We start from the raw sequence: 24137 nt of genomic DNA on the forward strand, positions 1-24137 counted from the left end.
GGATTGCAGGGAGCAAGAGTGCCTGTGGGTAGATCGCTCTTCTGTAAGTCTTTCATCTTAAAAAGGTCATGTGGAAAAAAAAAAAAAGGTCATGTGACTTTCTAAGGATCACGGGGTCAAGTAAGTGAAATGGCTGGGCTATTACACCCAAATTGTCCAACAATTTTCCAGGATGACTTTTTATGAATCCTATGCCTTCCAAAGAATACTGGAACAATGTGGGTTCTGAAGGGTAACAATAGAACTCTGCTGCTGGTAAGTGAATCCAGAGCTAAGGTGGAGGGGGATGTGAGGAATGCAAAAGGCATTTAACCCCATTCAGCAAATACAAGTTTTGTTACATTGTTGTGGGAGCTTTAACATCTGAGTGATTTGCAGCATGCAGTCCTGGGAAGAAATTCCAAGAATCCCTGCTGAGATTTTCATTTTTGTGACTTTGAAGCTAGGGCCAAAAACACTGGCAAAAACTTGTTCAGCAAAGCAGATTTTTTGCTGTTCATAAGATTACTTCTCAGGTAGAGCAAGTTTTTGGCTATTTCTGTCCATAATTGTTATCAATTTTGTTTTCTTATTTACACTCTATGGTAGGTTGAATTATTACCCATTTGTTCCAGTTCTTCATACCTCCCTGTATTACATTCATGTTCTTTTCCTTGTGGCTTTGTGATTCTTCCCACTATGGGTAGAATATTTTCCCCTGCTCTGTTGATATTGAGGTTGGCCATATGACTTGCTTTGGTCAACAGAGCATGGAATGATGTGAGGAGAGCAGAGGCCTTCAATGTTCTTGTGTGGTTTGGCTTGGCTCTCTTGCTCTGGGGAGCTATTGGTGCAAGGAGTGTGAGAGATACTTGGACCACACTAGAACCTAAACTACAGCCAAACCCAGCTGACCTGAAGTCTGAAGCAGAGCCACTGAACTGAGCCCACTCTAGATCAGCCAAACCACAGTTGACCTATATAGATCCAAGAGCAGGATAGTAAATGCTCACTGTTGCTCTCCCTTGAATTTAGGGTGGTTTGTTATGCAGCAATATTGCAACAAAAGCTCACTAATACACACTAGGAATGCTCATCTAATTTAGATTTTATACACAGAATGTATTCTATTAAACTTTATTATTTTTACAATTTGTCTTTCCAAAGCAGTTCTTTCAAAATGTGTAACTTGATCTTGCTCATTTTTATTTCAGTCTTAATCTTGCCAAAAATCTTATTAACATTCCGAGGTGGCCAGTTCTCTAAAAGAAAGTTTCCTCTGAGTTCTGGAGTTAACAGATGTATCACTTATTTTTATCACACCCACCTGGAGTGTCACAGGGAAATGGCAAAATTTGCTAAATGAGAAGGTAGTCTCTTACTTTGAAAGTTCTTTATCTTCCAAGGCCAAGAAGAGATACCAAGACTTTGACATCTTTGTTCTAATGATGTGCATGTGTTCATACTCCGTAACTGGAAAGTCCTTTTCCAAAAGAACCTAGTCTGGCCATTGCCTTCCTGAAGCAGAGGACCCAGACCATTCCTGCTCTCCTCCAGTAGACTGCGCCATCTCTCTGAATCCCTACTGGTGCAGAAATTCTCCAGTTATGCTTCTACGATGGTCTACTCTACAGCAATGGGAAGCAATGACCCATATCTACGTATATCAACCTGAGTAGGTCTCAAAAATAAAATGTCAATTGAGAATAACCAAGACGCTAAATGACACATACTCAGTAGACGACTGGTGCACTTTAAAAACAAAATACAGGGGCACCGGGGTGGCTCAGTCGGTTAAGCATCGGACTCTTGATCTCAGTTCAGGTCTTGATCTCAAGGTTGAGAGTTTGGCGCCCCCCCCCCACTGCCCCCCGCCCGAGTTGGGCTCCATGCTGGGTGTGGAGCCTAAAATAAGAAGTAAAAATAATAAAACCAAAATACGTATCCTGTCTGTGGATGTCGGCAAGTAAGCATTGTTCAAGTTTCTCTTCCTGCTGGCATACCTAAGTCAGTCTCCCAAAGATTCTGAGCAGCTGCAGAACTCTTTGTGGAAGCTTTGAAACAACTGATGAGTCTGAGGAGCCATTTTGAGCAAGGCAGAATGCTCACGGACTCTGTGGTAATGAGAGATCCAAACACTAAGTGCTTCAGGGGAGGGTGGAATGGAGAGTCGTGGAACCGAAGAGAAGATTCTCAAAGACCTGGTGCCCACTTTACCTGACATTAAAGAAGATGCTGAAGGACATCACTCAAGAGATTGTTTTGAACACTATGGGAAAACTGAAATCATTGAAATCATGGCTGACGGAGGCAGTGGCAGGAAGAGGGACTTTGATTTTGGGACCTTGGATGACCACGACTGCCTGGACAGACTGTCATTCAGAAACACCATTCAGTGAATGGCCACAACTGTGAAGTGAGGAAAGCCCTATCTAGCAAGAGATGGCTACTGCTTCGTCCAGCCAAAGAGGTGGAAGTGGTTTTGATGGGAATGACAACTTTGGTCATGGAGTAGTTAGTGGCTGAGGTGACTGTGGTGGCAGCCATGGTGGTGGTTGCATGTGGATAGTGGCAGTGGGGACGGCTGTAATGGATTTGGGAAGAATGGAAGCCAACATGGAGACGGCAGAAGCTATGATGATTTTGGCAATTACAACAATCAATCTTCAAATTCTGGACCCAGGAAAGGAAAACACTTTGGAGGCAGAAGCTCTGGGCCCTATGGTGTTGAAAGCCAATACTCTGCCAAACCACAAAATCAAGGTGGCTATGGTGGTTCTGGAGGTAGCTATGGCAGTGGGAGAAGGCTCCAATTACTGCCAGGAAATAAAGCTTAGCAAGAGAGCAGAGCCAGACAAGTAACAGGGAAGCTACAATAGATTTGTGAAGTCAGCCAAACACCATGGTGGCAGAACCTAACTGCTACAAAGAAGACAAGTTTTAGACAATATTCATGTGTATGGGCAAAAGACACAAGGACTGTATTTGTGACTAATTGTATAATAGGTTTTTTTGGTTTCTGTTCTGTATAAAGTTGAAGCATTCCAATAAAAAGTCTTAATACAGATTTTCTTTTTTTTCGCACCCATACTGTTGATTGCTAAATGTAATAGTCTGATCATGATGCTGAATAAATGTGTCTTAAAACCAATATAGGTGCACGTGGCTGGCTCAGTCAGTAGAGCACGTGACTCTTGACCTTGGGGTCATGAGTTCAAGCCCCGCACTGGGCATAGAGCTTACTAAACAAAACAAAACAGTATAAAAATAATATTGTAAGTTGCTTATGGAGAGAGAGACAGACAGAGACACAGACAGAGAGGAGGTAGGGCACTGAGGCACAAATACTAACCTTCCAATAGTGGCTATCTCTAGGGAGTGGAGCCAGGGATGTAACAGGGACTGATAGTCTGTTGGGACCTTGGTGATATCGGTAATCTTTTATTTCTTTTAAACATGACTGGAGGGGCGCCTGGGTGGCTCAGTCGTCCGGCGTCTGCCTTCGGCTCCGGTCATGATCCCAGGGTCCTGGGATCGAGCCCCGTATCGGGCTCCCTGCTCCGTGGGAAGCCTGCTTCTCCCTCTCCTGCTCCCACTGCTTGTGTTCCCTCTCTCACTGTGTGTCTCTCTGTCAAATAAATAAATAAAATCTTTAAAAAAAAAATGACTGGAAGCAATTTGAAAAATGCTAATCCTTGTTAATTCTGAATGGTGGAAATATGGGTGCTTTTGTTATTCTTTGCTCTTTTCTGCAACTTTTACATTCCTTAAAATAAAAAAAAAAAAGGTCTTTTCTCTCCCCACAGCACTTCTATCTGTATCCTAAAACTTGCCAGCCTGTCTCCTCTCAGTTCCTGACCCATGTGTCTGCCTCTCCTACCTGTCAACGACCTTCCAGAGGACTGGTTATTTTGTGTCCTACAGTGCTCAGGCAAGCCATGATACATTGATCTGTTCAATAAGCAGTGACTGAGCACGAGTGTACCAGGGGTGTGCAAGGGGCTGGGGATAGCAAACAAGACCTCGCTCTCCTGAAGCTCACAGGGGAGGGGCATCCTGGAGAGTCAGCAGGCAGCACAGAGGGTGGGAACGGTGGGAAGGGGCTGGGGGAAGCCCCCAGAGACCTGAGGAAGTAGAGGCAGTCCAACGAAGGGGTGGGGGAAAGAGTATCTCTGGCCAAGATGACAGCTTCCTGCAAAAGCTTTAAGGCAAGAGACAGCAAGGAGGATCTGAGAAACTAGAAGAAATTCAGGGTGGTGGAGTAGCAAAGGGAAATGAGGCTGGAGAGGAAGGCACAGGCTGAAACGCTGCATTTGGTAGCACAGCCTCATGGTCCGGAGGAGACTTGGGCTTTAAGCCTGTTTCCTCAGCTACAAAATGGGGATTAAAATGATCCACTCCAAGTTGCTGTGAGAATTCAAGGTCTTTTTTTTTTTAAGATTTTATTTATTTATTTGACAGAGAGAGACAGCGAGAGAGGGAACACAAGCAGGGGGGGTGGGAGAGGGAGAAGCAGGCTTCCCGCGGAGCAGGGAGCCCGACGCGGGGCTCGATCCCAGGACCCTGGGACCATGACCTGAGCCGAACGCAGACGCTTAACGACTGAGCCACCCAGGCGCCCCAGAATTCAAGGTCTTAAGAACAAAATTTGTGCCCTTGGGCAGGGCTCCATAAATGGTAGTTACTATCTTTTTTTTTTTTTTTTTAAGATTTTATTTATTTGACAGAGAGAGACACGCGAGAGAGGGAACACAAGCAGGGGGAGTGGCAGAGAGAGAGATGGAGAAGCAAGCTCCCCGCGGAGCAGGGAGCCCGATGCGGGGCTCGATCCCAGGACCCTGAGATCATGACCTGAGCCGAAGGCAGACACTTAACCGACTGAGCCACCCAGGCGCCCCAATGGTAGTTACTATCTTTACTTGGGGGTGAGGAGAAAGCAATGGAGAGATTTTTAAGAGGTGGTTCTGACAAGGGCGAAATTGTGTTTTCCAAAGCCTCCTTATGCAGGCAGCAGTAGGGGAAGGCAGCCAGACTCATCAACTGCTGCAATGCTTTGGGATATTTGCCTCTGTGTTTGCACTATTTCAAGGACAATTTCACCTTCTTCAAGAGTCTGAGATTAAAAATGCAAAAGAATGGAGCACCTGGTGGCTCAATAGGTTAAATGTCTGCCTTCAGCTCAGGTCGTGATCCCAGAGTCCTGGGATTGAGCCCCATGTCAGGCTCTCTGCTCAGTGGGGTCTGCTTCTCCCTCTCCCTCTCCCCCAGCTTGTGCACTCGCTCTCTCTCAAGTAAATACGTAAAATCTTTGGGAAAAAAAAGCAAAAGAAAAAGGAGAGAAAAATTGGGACACCTGTGTGGCTCAGTTGGTAGTGTCTGCCTTCGGCTCAGGTCATGATCCTGGAGTCCTGGGATGGAGTCCTGTATCGGGCTCCCCACTTCTCCCTCTACCTGCCGCTCCTGCTTGTGCTTGCTCTCTGACAAATAAAATCTTAAAAAAATAAAAAAGGAGAAACATTCTCAAGACAATTCCTCTGCATGGGAGTCTCTGTCTTCCAGCACCCTTCACTTATGTCCTTGAGCCAGGGATGCAGTCTCCAGGTTGGGCTGCACGTACCACCTCCCAGGTAGGTGACCCCACTGCCTTGCCACTTCTGTTATTGGTAACTCAACCGGCCCCTCCCCGCCTGTGAGCTCCAGCCAATCAGAAGGCGTGAGGCCAGCTGTGAGTGTGGCTGCAGCTGGAGCTGGGCAGAGCCAGGCATCAGAAGAGTCGACCAAGGGTGCCCAGGTGGCTCAGTCAGTTAAACGTCTGCCTTGGGCTCAGGTCATGGTCCCAGTGTCCTGGGATCAAGTTCCGCATCGGGCTCCTTGCCCATTGGGGAGCCTGCTTCTCCCTCTCCACCTGCCACTGCCCGTGCTTGTGCTCTGTCAAATAAAATCCTAAAAAAAAAGAAGAGTTGACCAGTTTTACCTTGTGTATCTGGGCAGCCGCAGGTCAGGTCCCTTGAAGAGTATTTGAAGGGAGAAGAAATGTGTATGGCCTTCACATATTCAGTCAGGGCGTTGAAGAGGATTTTACCGGGTCTGTGCAGCAACAAGTTCTGTGAAAGCAGCCCCACGACATGTTTATGCAGCTCCTACCGTGTATGTGAGGCACTGCGTTAGGTGCTTCAGGAGCCAGGAGAGCCCAGGGTGAGTAAAACAAAGTCCCTGACCTCAAGGAGCTTACATTACAGTGATGAATATGTACAAAGTAGTAGTAAATGCTGTAAAATAGAAAGTATCATAAAGGTGATGTAGAATGGGAGGGGATACAGCTTTAGGAAGGGTGATCTGGGAAGGCAAAGATTTGAGGGAACATGTAGAAACGTGGGAGAACATTCTGGGCCCTGGAAAGGGAGCATGCCTGGTCTGTTCAAGGAACTGTAAAAAGTCTGTAGGTAAGTTCTATCCAAATTGCTACTATCTCCTCCGTGAAAAGGGGGAAGACACTGGAAGTGTAAGATGATATGACTCACCTATGACCAGTTGCTTAAAAAATTAGGAATTTTCTAGAACACTTCTCGAGCAAAGTCCCAGAAGGAACTGCAGAGATGAGGTCTCCATCACTGCAAGAGGGCAGGACACCACAGAGGATTCTTAGCTTCTTTCTGGGACAAGTCGGTGTGGTGTTAGAGAGCCATGTTTTCAGTCATTCTTTCACTAGTTGCCATTGGTTAAAGAGAGAGCTGAGGATGGAGTACTTATCATAGCCTAACCTCATGTACAGCTAGGAGATGTGATAAAGGGCAAGACCTTTTTTACAGTAAATGAATGTACTTATACTCTCTCCCTTGTAGTCTCATTAGCAAGTCAAGCTCTTATTCCAAATAGGCTAATATTTGAAACATATTTTGACTTGACTTTATAACTCCTTTCTCCCCGCCTCTGCCAAATGAGAAATTAAGGTATGATTTAAAAATCATACCTAACATACTTGCTTAGCAACCCCACTTCACTTGGTATGACTCGGATCTGAATATGTCTTAGTGGTTTCCAAATACCAAATTCTGTCACAAGATAATTTGCGACCTTAAATAAATTTAAGATTTATTTTCTTCCTTTAGAGAGAAAGTGAGAGTGAGCTCAAGGAGGGAGGGAGGGGCAGAGGGAGAGGGAGAGAAGCAGACTACCTGCTGAGCATGGAGCCCGATGCAGGGTTCAATCCCACGACCCCATGATCATGATCTGAGCCAAAACCAAGAGTTGGATGCTCAACCAACTGTGCCACCCAGGTGTTCCCCCACTGAATAAAGTTTCAAAGGTTCACTGCAGGCTCAGAAGGTCACCCAAAGGTGGAGTCTTATACATGTTCTGAGCACAGGACAGTCCTCAGAAAATGGTGACACCTCATGACATTATAGGTAAAATTTTAACTTATTACCAAGCCATAAGAATAAAGTAACAGGGGTGCCTGATTGGCTTAGTTGGTAGAGCATGTGACTCTTGATCTTGGGGTTTGAATTTCAAGCCCCATGATGGGTGCAGAAATTAAAAAAAAATTTTTTTTTAAATATTTTATTTTGAGAGAGAAGGCGAAGAGAGAGGCAGAGGGAGAAAGAGAATCTCAAGCATACTCCACGCTGAGCACGGAGCCCCACATGGGGCTCGATCTCACAACCCTGAGATCATGACCTGAGCCAAAATCAAGAGCTGGACACTTAACCAACTGAGCCACCCAGGTGCCCCTCTGTTTTTTTTTTTTTTTTTTTTTTTTAAGGATAACAGCCTTGAGAGTTATCTGAAAGGTTTTCAAAAAAAAAAATTTATTTTCATAAATTAACACACATAACAGTGGGAATTTTAGAGTCACAAACTACCAAACAGAAAAGGAAATGCAGGGGCATCTTGTATGCCAATGTTACCAAAAATGTACAAATTTCACTGAACTATTGACCATGATAATATATAAACACTTCAGGCAGCTATTTACTGGCCCAGACCTGCCCAAGGAGATGCTGAGGTCTCTCGCCAAGAATTCAGATCCAATTCAGCACCAGGGAGGGGCTCATGAAGACACACAACGAACAAGCCATCAAATCTGAGTATATACCGTGCTAGATGGCGGGCTATGTGGGGACCCTCACTTTATAATCAAATTAGCGTTTGCTGCTCAATTTGTGGTTAGATAATATAAAACTTTGATTTTCATAAAACTAAGCCTTCCTCCGAAGCCAGCTGTTTACATTAATGAGTGCAGTTGTGGTAAGGAGCTCTTCCCTTGCATGAATCCAGGAAAGGCTACTCCATACCTCTGGCCAATTATTTAGACTTTGGATACAGCCACCCACAACGTGGTGTTTAAAAGGTCCTTTCCATGATACCAGGGGAAAAGCTTCCCGAAACAAACAAAAAAAACAAAACAAGGGAATTTAAGAAAGCACCAACTGCATACTCCTCCCTCAGGTGATGGGAGAAAAGTATCACTGACTAAAAGTTGGTCTTCCGTGGATCTTACCGTACATGGTATTATGAGATGGAATCCCAGCCTGGGGACGGAGCGCTGGCTGTGCGTTCCATTAGGCTGCACCAAAGCCTTGGCTCTGCTGCCCCGGTCCCGCATCCCCTACATGCTCTCGGTCTGGTGGGCAGGGAGTGAGCCCTGGGGGGAGGGATCATGCCCAGAGCGTAGGATCTGGAATTTACCTCAGGTTGGCTCTGGTGCCCACGCAAAAGACCCTTTCAGGCAAAACTGTGACAAAGTGTCATGATTTTCACAGCTCTTGAAGGAGCGCTGAGTTTTGGGATTCACAGCATGAGTTTCTAAGCTCTTCAGGCTCCAAGTAAGGCAAACGCTACATGTCTTTCCACTGTACCTCCCTCAGCTGTAGCTCTTAGAGTAAGGTCACTAAGAAAAAGTGGACATAATTTGCTTGAATAGGTGATGAGGTAAATTTAAACTAATGGAGAAATAAAGCTGGAAAGGTGACCAAAAGAGAAGGGGAAAGTGGGTGGGGAGCAGATGAGGGGCAAATATAGCTATAAATTGAAAGATGAAAAAACAACAACCCACATTTGAAGTTTCAGTGAAAAGCTGATGGGCAGAACCCTGATTGGACCTGAGATTTCTCCTCTCTTTCCCATATTAAAAACACTAAACCTCTGGAGTTGAGTTATAGCTGAGTAAATTATAGTTAATTGTAAGTTCCCACCACTTGGGGTGGGAAGTCCCCATACTCAGAAACTGTACCAGCCCCCAGCAGCAGACCTCCAGTAGCTCTGGGCAGGTGGGGTGCCAGCGGCCGACTAACACCTCCCATAGTGGGCAGCTTCCACAGGCTCCGAGGGCCACAGAGCGTTGCAGCTGGCCAGGCCAATGACGACAATGGATGCTAAGACAGGTGTGGCTGAGTGCGGCTAGAACTTGATGTATCAACTTCAGGCAAGCAATTTCAAGTTTGCAATGGGGGCCCCTTCTTAACTTGGGAGCAGGGGAAGGCCCCTTAGTCAGGGGGCGGGCCAAGAATTTCAAGGATAGTCAGGGCCGCCTCAGAGCTGCTTCTCTCCCACATGGCCAGGACAAGGAGAGAGCCCAGGCCTCCACCTCCTCCATGCCTCCAACATTCCACATCACTGCTCCTGGCTCTTCCAAGTGCCATGCCTATAAAGGGCGAACTTGAAATTGTGTCTCTGTAATGGTGGTGATGCCACAGCTGTGCCCACTCAACCTCAGTCTGCCGGATGACACGGCTGCCGCACTGCTGACTCATCTACACTGGCAACGGAGCTGGCAAACAGGGCTCTGTTGAGTTGCTGGGAGTTTGCATGCTGTCCAGCAACACTCCCTAAAAATCTCTGTTGGAGGGTGCAATGGATTACTAATCCCACTCCTTTAGGCAAAAAGACAGAGAGAAGCATTTAGTGTCTAAGGACCCTGTCCCAGGAAGGGAGAGGTACTGAGGTGAAACACAGGTCGTGTCTATACAGTCTGGGCAAAGCGGATGTAGAACGACGGAATCTAGTTCACATCATTCAGAGCCAGTGTGGAAGTGTGGCTCTCTTCTAATGCTATTTGGCCATGGCCTTAGAAGCCTCCTTGGGTCACCAGGTATGTATTTCACTTACTAAATGCTATGTCTGAGGCAGTGGGCCTAGAAGACAGATGTGGCACTTTTATTTTTTTTCTTGCTCATGTCAGTTCTTCTGCTCCAGTGCGGCACAGACTGTCAACCTGCAAAGGAAAGGCACATAGAGACCCCCCACCCCCGCCCCATCTCCCCACCCACTCACAAATGGGGAGACAAAGGAACCCTAGGAGACACACTCCAGGACGGCACCACTCGCTCTTCCCTAACAGACTGGCTTTGAAAATATCTCTGGAGTTCTGACAGTCTCCATGGGTGGATGCTTCCCAGCAGTGGCTCTTAGGAGAATGGGAAGAGGTGACCAGTGTCCTGAGGCTGGGTGTAGCATCTCACTTACCAGCCAAGGAATGTTAGTTCTCTGAACTTTTGTTTTGAGAGCAAGAGAGAAAGAAAGATAAAACACAAGGGAAGGAGGTCGGGGGAAGCAGGGCAAGGGCACACAGGAGTTAAATGGAAAAGGAATGACACCTCTGGGCCTGGTTGATCCACACAGCATCCTTCTGCCCACAGACTCCCGCGGGCCCGGATGAAGGAACTCCACTAACTCTGGCACTCCACAAAACTTCCAGGAAAATTTCCAATTTGACACAGGAGCTCCCCCAATAAGATGGTGTCCTCCGAGAGGGCTGGCGGTGGAATTTCATGATCCCACTGCAAGGATGCATCACTGGGCCTGAACCACGTCCTCACTCCCCACTTTTGGAGCAAGTTGCTCTGACAGCTGCGAACACTCTGGGCTGGACTTTATCACCGCCTGAGCTGTTGTACCCAACTTTGTTATATGCTACCACTTCAGATAAAACCCATTAAGACCACACCCAACGTTCCTATTTTTTAAATGGTTGGGAGGAAAACCTGCTCTTACTTCCATCATTAAAATAAACACATCAACTTAGTGAGCAAGAATGAGAACCCAGATGAAAAAGGACTCCCTCTAATGGTTACACTGAAGGTGGACATGGGGAAGGGGCTGCTTGAAACACATGATGGGAAAATGTCTCTCCATTGTCCCATACTATGCACTGATATACTGGGTCAAATGCCTGTCATATATTCTGAAGACGTGTATTGTCTTTCTCCTTGATGTCTTAAAAAAATTGTTTTAAAATCACATTTAAAGGCTCCAAACATGCAGCAATAATACAAAAAAAAAAAAAAAAAAAGGAAATAAAACAAATGAAAATAATCAACACCACAACATTAAAAAGTGCAACTTACTTCGAATGGGGCCTGGACGGGCTCCTCTGGCACTAGTGACCCACAGTCACAGAGGGGAGAAAATCATGGGAAGAAGCCACACACACACACACACACACACACACACACACACACACACACACAGTTCTGGGCAGACGGACTCAAAGGTTAGGAAACACAACAGCTCATCTTTCCTCAACTACCGAAATGAGCCGGTGAGACCACACAGGACAGGACGCCAGGTCCCCCTCCCTAGGCCACGTCTCTAAATAATCTTGGTCTAGCACCACCGTAAACAACGCAGAACTTTCACACAGACGTGCAAATGCTGTGAGTCCTTGGAATCCTAGTGTTACTGAACGTGTGCTGTGTCCTCCTCCTGAGGATGGCGAGTGAGGGGAGGAGGCCAGATGTCATTCAGGACCATTTCCAGGAGAAAGGGAGCATTCCTGAGGTTCAGTACTCAGCAGTAGAAGCAGAGGACCCTCCTTCACCATTTCCTAAAAAGGTTGCACCTCAAAATAGGTAAAAATCCATGGACTGCATTCTGAGTGGTTTGGGCGGTAGGGCAAAATTAGGCAACCTCTTCCAAGGAGCCTGGAAAATCTAAAATCGAGACCCCCAAACCGAATTGCTTCTCAACAACCAGATGGTCACTCCTGCTCCTCCTCTTCCTTGGCAAAAAAGGTCTCCAATTCCATTAGTTTCTTTATCAACAGAGCATCCAGCTCTCGACTCTGCAGAGCTGCCTTCTGGGCCCTGGTAAAGCTGCCTGCCACCTTGACCTTACCACGAGCTCTCCTCTTTCGTGGGACGGTAAAATCCTGAAATTCTAGAACTCGTTTTCTCTTCTGTTGGCTGATTGAGATTAGCGTACCATTTCGTTCCTTGGGTTCCTCAAAGATGGTCTCCAAACACCTGAGGGCAGAGCACAAAAAAGACTCAACACCACACCGACTCACATGGCACATCTCCTGGGCCACCAACCGTTCTGGTCAACTGGGGCTTAAATGACTAATGACTACTTACTCAGCTGTTTCCTCTGGCCAGTATCTATCTTTTTTTGTATGAAAAAAAAAAATTTTATGGATATGTAATATGGGAACACAGAGTAAAAAAACTGCAACTGGACAAAAGGGTAAAGAATACAAGGCCAGCCCCTGTTGGCAACAGCAGCATATTTTTTGTGTATCCTTCCAAAAGTCATTCAATGCACAGACATGCATAAATAAGCATATATTATCAGAGATAGCCCTTTTGCATAAAGTACCAGAGAGTAAACATTTTAAAATTAATGAGCCACAGAGGACTCTATTACATATTCTTTTTTGTTTTTAAACAACCCTTTAAAAATGTAGAAACCATTCTTTGCTGACAGACTGTAACAAAAAAAGAAGGAAAGAAAAGAAAGGAAACAGGCCACTGGCTGAATTTGGCCTGTAGTCTGCTGACCCATGACATATATCCTCCACTTTGGTTTTTTCCTCTTACTCAAATGGTAGCAAATTACATACACTGTCCTATGCACTGTGCCTCTCTGACCTGTCAGTACTTATTTTTTTAAAACATTTTATTTATTTATTTGACGGAGAGAGAGAGAGCACAAGCAGGGGGAGCAGGAGAGGGAGAAGCAGGTTCCCCGTTGAGCAGGGACCCGGATGCGAGGCTTGATCCCAAAACCCTGGGATCATGACCTGAGCCGAAGGCAGACGCTTAACCAACTGAGCCACCCAGGCGCCCCCTGTCAATAACTTTTAAGATTATTCTAATTTGGTACATGGGTATCTGATTCATTCTTTTTTTTTCTTTTTAAAGATTTTTACTTATTTATTTGACAGAGAGAGACACAGCGAGAGAGGGAACACAAGCAGGGGGAGTGGGAGAGGGAGAAGCAGGCTTCCCGCTGAGCAGGGAGCCCGATATGGGGCTCGATCCCAGCACCCTGGGATCATGACCTGAGCTGAAGGCAGATGCTTTACGACTGAGCCACCCAGGTGCCCCTCATTCTTTTTTTTCTAAAGATTTTATTTAATTATTTGAGAGAGAGAGAGGGATTGAGAGAACGAGTGGGAGGAGGGGCAGAGGGAGAAGCGGACTCCCTGTGAAGCAGGGAGCCCGACTCAGGACTCAATCCCAGGACTCTGGGATCATGACTCGAGCCAAAGGCAGATGCTTAACCAACTGAGCCACCCAGGTGTCCCATTCTCTCTCTCTCTTTTTTTTAATTTTTAAAGATTTTTATTTATTTATTTGAGACTGAGAGTGTGAGAGAGCACGAGTGGGGGGTAGGGGCAGAGGGTGAAGGAGAAGCAGACTCCCCACAGAACAGGGAGCCCAACACGGGACTCAATCCCAGGACCCTGGGATCATGACCTGAGCTGAAGGCAGACGCTTAACCGACTGAGCCACCCAGGCACTCCTGATTCATTCTTTTCAATGGCTATATAGTACATTCCATTATAAGGCTGGATTATAATTTAATCAGAACTCAATTAGTGGATATTTTCAGTTGTTTCCAATCCTTTCCTATTATTTAGCAATGCTGCAATGAATAATCTTGTACAAATGACTTAGAGCAAATGTTCACCTTACAGGATAAAATCCTGGAACTCTCCTGCTACAACCTGGACACAACAGGAATTTAATAAATGTTCCCTGACTTAAACTGAATTCAGACTTGAAGGTAGCCAATGAAATTCGTTCTGTATTTGGGTTTGTAATCCTATCTGAAGACTGATGATTATTAGTCCTGAAGAAGAGAGCTGGCCTATTTGTTAAAAACACAAGTACAGTAAGACGTTTTCTGTACCTACCTCATTCAACACATGTTCCTGTCCCATCCTACCACCAACCCCAGTTCAAAAGCTGGGAAGTAAAAATATCAATTCATGTTATTTCCAATAACTGAACATAAAACCCTTTCTGAAGTGAAAGGATTGGAGATTTACATCGATCATTTCAGAAGCCCTCCCAGTCTATTAAGTCCTACTCATGTACCCACCTATTTGCAGGAGGAGACTTATAATTCTTATTGGTATAGATTTCTTCTAAACTAAACTCCTTTTTTTTCAACCTGAAAAGAGAACAAAATAAGTTTTGTTGTTTTTTTTTTTTTAAAGATTTTATTTATTTATTTGACAGAGAGAGACACAGTGAGAGAGGGAACACAAGGAGGGGGAGCAGGAGAGGGAGAAGCAGGCTTCCTGCCGAGCAGGGAGCCCAGTGCAGGGCTCGATCCCAGGACCCTGGGATCATGACCTGAGCCGAAGGCAGACGCCTAACGACTGAGCCACCCAGGCGCCCCCAAAATAAGTTCTTCATGCTGTTCTCTCTTAAAGATTTTATTTATTTATGAGAGGAGAGTGCGAGATCATGAGCAGGGGGAGGGGGAGGAACAGAACCCCATTGAGCAGGGAGCCTGATGCAGGACCCTGGGATCATGACCTGAGCTGAAGGCAGACTCTCAACCAACTGAGCCACCCAGACACCCCTCTCCACGCTCTCTTGAGAGAAAAGACTGCCTTCCCAACTCGATGGGCTTCTTTTCTTTCAGCCCTTCTGCAATGAGTTTTAGATGTGTCTCATGTGCACAACACATATTTCTAGGCTGCCAATTTTCAGCTTTATGAAATTTTGTCTATACTTGCTGGCAATGATATAACTGTATTTATATCTATTATCATATTTTACAGCTTCTTTTAATCCTACCTTTCCAATGTTTTTCTTCTCCTTGACTGACTCCTTACTTTCTATCCCCCCTTTCTGGCTTAGAAATTATACATTCCCCTTTTATTGGCTGGCAAGCATTTTAATAAGTATATTTAACTTGGAAACTGAAGTGCATCAATATTTTTACCCTTCTCCCAAACACAGGTCCCTGGAATTTTTAATCCCAATCAAACCCATCTCAATTTATATGTTACTCATGTTCTATTTTGTCTCCTTTTTTTAAATTTTGTAATTTATTTGGTGAAGAAACCAGGTCATTTGACCTGTGGCTTCCACAGTCTAGATTTTGATTACACCCACATAGTATCATTTAACCTATTCCTCTGACCCAAACATATGGGAAATACTACAGGTATTTCCTACAGATTGACAATTGAGATACAGAGGCATAACGAGATTTAGGTGTTTTGGTTTTTTTTTTTTTAAGAATTTTATTATTTATTTGATAGAGAAAGAGAAAGAAAGCATGAGATAGGGGAGGGTCAGAGGGAGCAGACTCCCCACCAAGCAGGGAGCCCGATGCGGGACTCGATCCCGGGACTCCAGGATCATGACCTAAGCTGAAGGCAGTCGCTTAACCAACTGAGCCACCCAGATGCCCCCAGATTTAGGTGTTTTGATAGGAAGATTTTTAGATGGTGGTGTACCTTGTGGTACCTGTTGTTGACTTTTTGGTAATATTAATAGCCACTGAAAAATGTTGATTACATTTACTACTTCTTTAGGGTCATACACGGTAATAGTCTATCACTCCTCCAATCATTAGATAGAATTCTTCTTCTTTTTCTTTCTTTCTTTATTTAATTGAGAGAGAGAGAGAGACAGCAAGAAAGGGAACATAAGCAGGGGGAGTGGGAGAGGGAGAAGCAGGCTTCCCGCTGAGCAGGGAGCCTGATGCGGGGCTTGATTCCACGACCCTGGGATCATGACCTGAGCCGAAGGCAGTCGCTTAACCAACTGAGCCAGCCAGGTGCCCCCCAAATTTTATTTTTTTATTTTTATTTTTTTAGATTTTTTAAAAATTTATTTATTTGACAGAGAGAGAGACAGCGAGAGAGGGAACACAAGCAGGGAGAGTGGGAGAGGGAGAAGGAGGCTTCCTGCTGAGCAGGGAGCCTGACCTGGGGACTCGATCCCAGGACCCCAGGATCATGACCTGAACTGAAGGAAGATGCTTAACGAATGAGCCACCTAGGCGCCCCGCCAAATTTTATTTTTAAGTGATCTTTACACCCAACATGTGGCTTGAACTTACAACCCTGAGAACAAAAGTCACATACTCTACTGACAGCCAGCCAGGTGCCCCCGTGCCCCTCCCCCCGCAAGTTTATTACTCTTAAAATGGCTACTCAGTTGCCCCAACAGCACTTTAGTCTTTCTTTTTACCATTGATTTGAGGGGACACCTTTGTCACATTCTAAATTTCCCTATGTATTTGTGTCTATTCCTGGACTTCCTACTTTAATTTACCAATCTGTATGCTTATGCTCTGGCACTACACTGTTCTTATTTATTAAGACTTTACAATATAGTGTAATATCTCTTGGGATTAGTACCTCTCTTATTTCATTCCTTTTCTGAATTTTCCTGGCTATTCTTGCTTCTTTATTTTTCCATATGATTGCATTAAATACAACTTTTCCATTTATTCAAATCCCTCCTTATAAGGAACAGCTCTTGGTCAAGTGAATTCTATTCAAATTTGTAGGGTATGCTGTCATGTACCAGTTATCAAATTATTGCTTTTTAGTTCAAAATGTACCCTTCAGTACCTACTCTTGTGAAAATGGAATCTTGGACTCTTAAGCATTTCTTCTTTATAGTTAAGTACGATGCTAAAAGCTTTGGCAAAAGTGGGCACTGGGGAACACTGTAGGAGGAAAAGAGTTTCTCTTCCTGGTTCTGGTAAACTTTTTTCCCTGTCATTGTGCATGTTTGTTGGGATGTCAAGGAGGGGGCATTTGGAGAGGGCTCAGCCCTAGTTGTGTGGACAGAGCATGCAGTCCCTTCAGTGCTCTGGCAACCCTAGCCTGGTGATCATGCCATATGCTTCCTGACACATATGTGACCTCCAGGCTATAAGTCTACACCCCAACTTCTTGAGGGCTGTTTCCTGTGGCCCTCCTGAAAGAAATACAACATGCTCCATGCCTTACATCCACAGTAGCACCCGCACTCTCCTTGCATGCCTGCCTGCCTCAGCTTGTCCGCACCCTGCAAAGTTGCTATTTCCTGAGTGCCTAGTTCTGGCCTTAGCAACCCAGAGCAAGCTAATGGGTTGCAACCATACCCTTTCCAACAAAGTCTAAATGCCAACCTAGGGAGGTGGCCCCTCTTCCAAGTTTGTCCTTCCTTGAGTACGTGCTCTCAGTCTTAGGGTCCCTCAGAATTCTCTGTACATCTTGTGCTTACTCTCCTATTATAGTTTAACATTTTATATTAAAGTTCCCCTATTTAAAATACTGTATAGTTTGTCTGACTGGACCGACAGACACGTGAACCCCCAAGAGCTAGCTAAATAAGGTTGCTACTAAATACCAGTGGTATTCACACTAGTATACCAGAAGACATGCCACAGAGTACATGAATACCCAGTTTTAGTGGAATCAACCTCCTAATCTTTAATTTCCTAGAACTTCTGGTCATATGTTTGAGAAGTGTCCTTGAATGATCATGCAGAGTTCTCCATTCCCACAAATTCTTTCAGAATAGCACCTATCCATCCTGAATGCTATTTCAGTATATGAATCAAATCCCTGATCTTGCTAAGTCCCCTTCAGTAATTAATGAAAGCGCAGTAAACTTGTATGGGACTGGTCTTTCCCCATTACATATAGTTGATTAAGAGAGAAGTGGCTTTAGAAATAGGGTACTTTGGCTGGTGTCAGAATATTCAGATTTCAGATATGCTGCAGAATGGGTTTGTCAGAGTGACCCTGCCTCATTTATCTCCTGATTATCATCAAACAATGCCTCCTTCAGAAGGAGGCCCTACTTAGGAAAAAGAGCTTCAAATACCAACATAGCTTGTTCATGTATTTAACTGTACCCAATGTTTCTTCCAAAACTATTCTCAATTCTCATTGACAGTCTGTTATCACTTCGAAAGAAAAGTTCCACTCAACAGTCAATTTTTCTTTTTTTAAAAGAATATAACCGAAATGTTTACTAGGACTATCAAACATTTGAAGATGAAGTATGTAAAACCCACAGACAAAAATTTTAAGTAATTTCCTTCAGTAAAGGAATAAACTTTTAAAAAAATCACATAAGGAAATATTTAATTCAATTATTTAATCTTCATTTTATTTTAGCTTATAAAATGTTATAACTTCTACCCCTGTTAACAGCAGCAAATATTACAGGATACTGCCATGCAAGTTGGTTTCATAATATATTTTTCTCCTACATTAAATATTGAAGCAATCCTAAGATTTACATAAATTAATAGGTTTATTTCTGATTTTTTACATGACTCTTAATTGTTCCTAAAAGTCCAATAACGTTGTTTGATTCATATATGCATACACATTTACTGAAGCAATATTATGCTTTCTACCATACTTCTCACTTCATAATTTATTATTCTAACTACACATTACATTGGTTTATTACAAATCCAGTAATGAGAAACAGCATTACCATGTTGTTTTAATAATGTGCTATTAAAATAAATTTTTATTTATATTTGTTACATGATTTTAATTTTGACTTATGGCTTTTACAAATTTACCTTATAAGATGTGTTCCATAATTTATTTCTCAACGGTTTGTATGATTTTCATAAGTGCGAATTAACACATTTACTTGAGTTGGAAAACAAAAGTTAGGAAGTAAGAATGATTTGGCTGATGGGCTTGAATGATAAAAGCTGCCTTTGCCAATTAAGTTATATGTCAAGGGGTGGGGGAATGTACAAAATGGGTGAAGGGGAGTGAGAGATTAGGGCTTTCCGTTATGGAATGAGTAGGTACAGCATAGGGAATATAGTCAACGGTATTATAAAAGCATTGTATGGTGACAAATGGTAGTTACACCTGTCGTGAGCACAGCATAATGTATAGTCTTGTTGAATCACAATATTGTACATGTGAAACTAATGTAACATTGTGTCAAGTATATTAAAAAAAAAAGTTGTATGTCAAAGCTTTTCCATAAATTTAATGCACTAAATCAACAACTTCAAGGTTTTTTGACAAAAGAGGATGTGAATAAAAGCATTTTATTATTAGGTATCTTAGGCTAAAGTTTGTTAAAAATCTTATTTTTTCAACCTCTTTCACTATATTGATTTAAATAAAGTATCTTTAAGTGAAAGACCAGCATACAAATTATTGGGCATCTGACACTTACTGGTCAGATCTTTTTGGTGTGTTGCTCATACAATGAGATACTCACTGCTTCGATGCCTGGTAACAGAACCTATGTGAGTCAGCATTTTTCAATCCTTTGCTTTCAAAAAAAATTAGGCAGTAAATCATTAAATATAATTTGATGATAGATCACTGTGATTTTTTGGCATATTACTTGAAAGAAGTTCAAAGGACTGAATGTCATTACAATATTAAAACTCTCTCCACTCCCAACTACGTATTTATAATAAAAAGGTTTTTTTAGAACTTATATCTACATATAAATGCAAGACAGAATACATTTGATTCTGAATCCTATTTCTTTTTTTTTTTTTTTTTTTAATATTTATTTATTTGACACAGAGTAAACACAAGCAGGGGGAGCGGCAGGCAGAGGGAGAAGCAGACTCCCCGCTGAGCAGGGAGCCCGATATGGGACTCGATCCAGGGACTCCAGGATCATGACCTGAGCTGAAGGCAGACGCTTAACCGACGGAGCCACCCAGGCGCCCCTGAATCCTATTTCATTCTAAGAATAAGTACTATTCAACCTAGGAAATTTCTCTTATAAAGACATATGGTAGGATGATCAATAAAAGAACTGTAATATAAAATATATTAAGACAAAAACCATGTGGGAAAAGTAGAACGTCAATTATGATCACAGTAATAATTATTGCATTTGTGTTGTGTGAAGCAATATAATAGGTACAGTACACATTTTTTTCCTCAAGTGGACTGTACAGCAGTCTTAAGTGTTGGGAATTCTTACTACACTTTACAGACACATTCCTGAAGCTCAGGAGGGTCCAATAACTTACCCTGGGGTTACTTAAGGGACTACTGTTAGGCTTCTATTTGCCAATGAGAAATGAAGGAGTGAAATCCACCACAAGTAAATGTAAATCTGGAGATCTTTTTTTTTTTTTAATTGTATCTATTTTTTTTTAAAGATTTTATTTATTTATTTATTTATTTATTTATTTATTTATTTATTTATTTTTAAGATTTTATTTATTTATTTGAGACAGAGAGAATGAGAGAGAGAGAGCACATGAGAGGGGGGAGGATCAGAGGGAGAAGCAGGCTCCCTGCCGAGCAGGGAGCCCGATGCGGGACTCGATCCAGGGACTCCAGGATCATGACCTGAGCCGAAGGCAGTCGCTTAACCAACTGAGCCACCCAGGCGCCCTATTTATTTATTTAAAGATTTTTTATTTATTTATCTGAGAGAGAGAATGGGAGACAAGAGAGCATGAGAGGGGGAGGATCAGAGGGAGAAGCAGACTCCCCGCCGAGCAGGGAGCCCGATGCGGGACTCGATCCCGGGGCTCCAGGATCATGACCTGAGCCGAAGGCAGTCGCTTAACCAACTGAGCCACCCAGGCGCCCTATTTATTTATTTAAAGATTTTTTATTTATTTATCTGAGAGAGAGAATGGGAGACAAGAGAGCATGAGAGGGGGAGGATCAGAGGGAGAAGCAGACTCCCCGCCGAGCAGGGAGCCCGATGCGGGACTCGATCCCGGGGCTCCAGGATCATGACCTGAGCCGAAGGCAGTCGCTTAACCAACTGAGCCACCCAGGCGCCCCAGATTTTATTTATTTATTTGACAGAGAGAGACACAGTGAGAGAGGGAACACAAGCATGGGGAGTGGGAGAGGGAGAAGCAGACCTCCTGCAGAGCAGGGAGCCCGATGAGGGGCTCGATCCCAGGACCCTGGGATCATGACCTGAGCCGAAGGCAGATGCCTAACGACTGAGCCACCCAGGCGCCCCGAACTCTGGAGATCTTTTATAAAATGTTTGTATTTTCATAGTGTGTCTGGGTAATGTATAGTACATCAAATACATAATTTGGTAATCCTTTTTTTCTTTCCACTTCCCTTTTTAGGGTTAGCAATTATGTCTGTCATAAAAAATAAACCTTTAGAAACCAAGTTTTTAAAGGCCATGAGATAGACCATAGCATGCATCTGGTATTTTCTTAAAAAAAAAGAGAAAAAAAATTAAACTTCTTTCCCTCATGACATTAGGCCCCTTGTCAATTTTGCACCAGAATGTTGTGGCTTGGGCTGTGGGTTTGGGTAAAAACTGGGTGAGAGAGAAACCACCTGAGCCATGCGACTGACACCATGGCCTAACACAGGTGTCTTAACCACTGAGCTTTGGCATCCTCACCTAAACCTGGGGGTGACAATGGTGCTGACCTCCCAGCACCACTAGGGGACGAACAGACTATGTACACAAAGGGACAGCATAATATCTGGCATAGTGAGCTTGATAAAAATGATTAAGAATGCAGAACAATATCCCTGGCACATAAATCTCTGGTCATATTATCAATTAATTCTTTTGGATAAATTCCTAGAAGTATAATAAATAGCTCAGAGTATATGACCACTTAAAAGGTCATTATATTCTATCAAACAATTTTCCAAAAAATGTGAACCTATGTGTATTAGAGAAGGAGCTCACCTTTTGGGTCGAGGAAGGCCCATGGGGGTAAGATTAGGGTCTGGCTTAGGAATGGTTTTCCGGATACGAATCTGTGAGACTTTCTTTGGCCTCTTCTCTGGCTCAGCCTATTTTTAAAGATTAAGAAGAAAGATGGTCAAGTTAGAAGACATTTTAAATACATAAAGTCCTTTTTCTTGACACTCTAAGATTTTGCTTCCTCAGTTTACAGTTGACTCTAACTCATAGTTTATGACAAAGCTCTACTTACTCCTGCTGACAGTGTTCTCAGCAACCACTCCCTTTATATTGTTAGAAGAGAATCTACACATTCAGCTCAGATATTGAGATAAGCAATATGAAAGCCTGTTAACTGTTGGGAGACAGAGAGAGACTGCAAAATGAAGAATACCATTGTTCACTCATCTTTGAATGCAAGCAGCTCTTTGGTCCAACTCTCTAAATACTGTTAAATGCTACTGTCAAGAAAAAAGTTTCTGGAAAACAATGCAGACTAAGAGATCCAGAGTAGCCTTCAGTGGCCAAGCAGAAAAACTCCTGCCCTGGTAATTTCCAGCAATCAGCTGAAGGTAACAGTGATAAGCAAAGACACGCAGGGGCCTGTGTGTACCCATCATGTGATCTTTGGTCCTCGATGGACACTTCCAGTATTGCCCTCGACTCTATCAGCACTTTACCTCTTTCTGTTCTGGAGGGCTGCTCTGTGGATGGGGGCATGCCGCTGCCACAGTATCCAGCTCATCAAATTCAGGAACTTGGAACTCGGAGGCTGAAAGCAAGAGCTTGCTGACAGCTGAGTCTGTTACCAAGCAAGACTTTGGTACCAAGGCAGGGAATGGAGGCTCTAGTCTAGCACCATGAAAAGAAAAACAGAGAAGGAAAATATGAGACGGGTTTCACTTTCTCCCTTGGCACATTCAACTTCCTAACAACATACTAAGGTTGAAGATCTTCCCTTTTTCCAGCAATGACGTTTCCAGCCAACCTGTTCTCTAGTTATTTCTGGACACAGCCTGTGTCTATATATTTAAAAAATTAAAAGGATGTGGTCCATCCATTTCATTGGTGTAGAGAAGTTTTATAAGGAAAAATGTAAAAAGGAAGAGACTTTTTGGAGGAAAAAGGCATTTAGTGAACTGAACAAATGAACTGTGCTCAATGAGATCGATCCCATCAAGGCAATGAAGCTGGCTCTATGACCAAGAGATAGCTTGAGAGGGAACTTGTGGTACAAAGAGCTGGCTAGTGATTTTGACTCTTTTTCAATAAATGGTACTGATTACACATCCTTAGTCACTACTTATGATAAAACGCATCTAAATCTCGGATCAGGTTTGGAAGGAAAACAGACGTCAGAATCATGCTATGCTCAACCCACACCATCCGCTAGCGCGCCCTCTCAGGTTCTGTGTTCACTTGCACATTCACTCTTCCTCTCTGTCTGTCTCTCTCTCTCACACACTCACACACTCACACACACTGCAAGCCGCAAGCCCTTATGTAGCAGGCGCTGCTGGAGGCTTACCTCATCTGACTGCCACTGGTATTATAAGTAGCTTCCATGCCTGGAAGAGGCACATACGGTAACATGGTGTGGCTGAAGTGAAGCAAAAGTACAAAAGCAACAGGTTAGGGCAGTGGAACAACAGGGAAGTTTTGATGCCACTGATGGCACATGATATTCAATGGGGCCCTAGGAAGACAAGAAATGTCAGTCACTCAGAAAGAAGAAAAAGCCCTCCAGTCCTGAGCATTACATTTATGTGCCCACCACTGGAGTGGAGGCAGGCTGACGGAAGATTCTTTTCTAACTTATATGGAAAGAAGGTAGAGAGAGGAATAAAGAGAGGACAGTAAGAGAAAGGAGGGGAACAAGAATGGCTTTGAGTCTTACAGCTTCTTTTGTTGAATATATATCTTAAAGATTTCAAAATATAATTCACAGATAAAAAAAATCTTGTATTATTTTTTTTTAAGATTTTATTTATTTATTTGACAGAGAGACACAGTGCGAGAGAGGGAACACAAGCAGGGGGAGTGGGAGAGCGAGAAGCAGGCTTCCCGCCGAGCAGGGAGCCCGATGCGGGGCTCGATCCCAGGATCCCGGGATCATGACCTGAGCTGAAGGCAGACGCTAAATGACTGAGCCACCCAGGTGCCCCACAAATCTTGTATTATTCATCTCTTTATTAATGCCATTAAAATAAAGCCTAATTTCTATATCCTTAAAGAAGATTATGAAGAAACCTTATTTTCTTTAAAGCCAAGTTGCAC

The 24137-nt window shown here is 43.6% G+C and overlaps 1 protein-coding gene across 10 annotated transcripts in view; it reads right to left on the reverse strand.

Annotated features, from left to right (window-relative positions):
• Positions 1–7767: 7767 nt before the first annotated feature.
• PRR14L (proline rich 14 like) overlaps positions 7768–24137 on the reverse strand; it is a 57275-nt gene continuing 40905 nt past the window's right edge. For all 10 annotated transcript variants that reach the window (XM_045887255.3, XM_064578709.1, XM_054510429.2 and 7 more), the window contains 5 exons: positions 23389–23460; positions 22541–22712; positions 21864–21970; positions 14305–14376; positions 7768–12221 (listed from right to left, as the gene is read on the reverse strand). In XM_045887255.3, the coding sequence (XP_045743211.1) occupies positions 11957–12221; positions 14305–14376; positions 21864–21970; positions 22541–22712; positions 23389–23460 (688 nt within the window). In that variant the 3' untranslated portion in view covers positions 7768–11956. The remainder of the gene's footprint in view (positions 12222–14304; positions 14377–21863; positions 21971–22540; positions 22713–23388; positions 23461–24137) is intronic.

Source organism: Mirounga angustirostris, unplaced genomic scaffold (genome assembly GCF_029215605.1).
Source record: "Mirounga angustirostris isolate CCGP_5_RB_7025 unplaced genomic scaffold, mMirAng1.0.hap1 SCAF_14, whole genome shotgun sequence".
NCBI lineage: Eukaryota > Metazoa > Chordata > Mammalia > Carnivora > Phocidae > Mirounga > Mirounga angustirostris.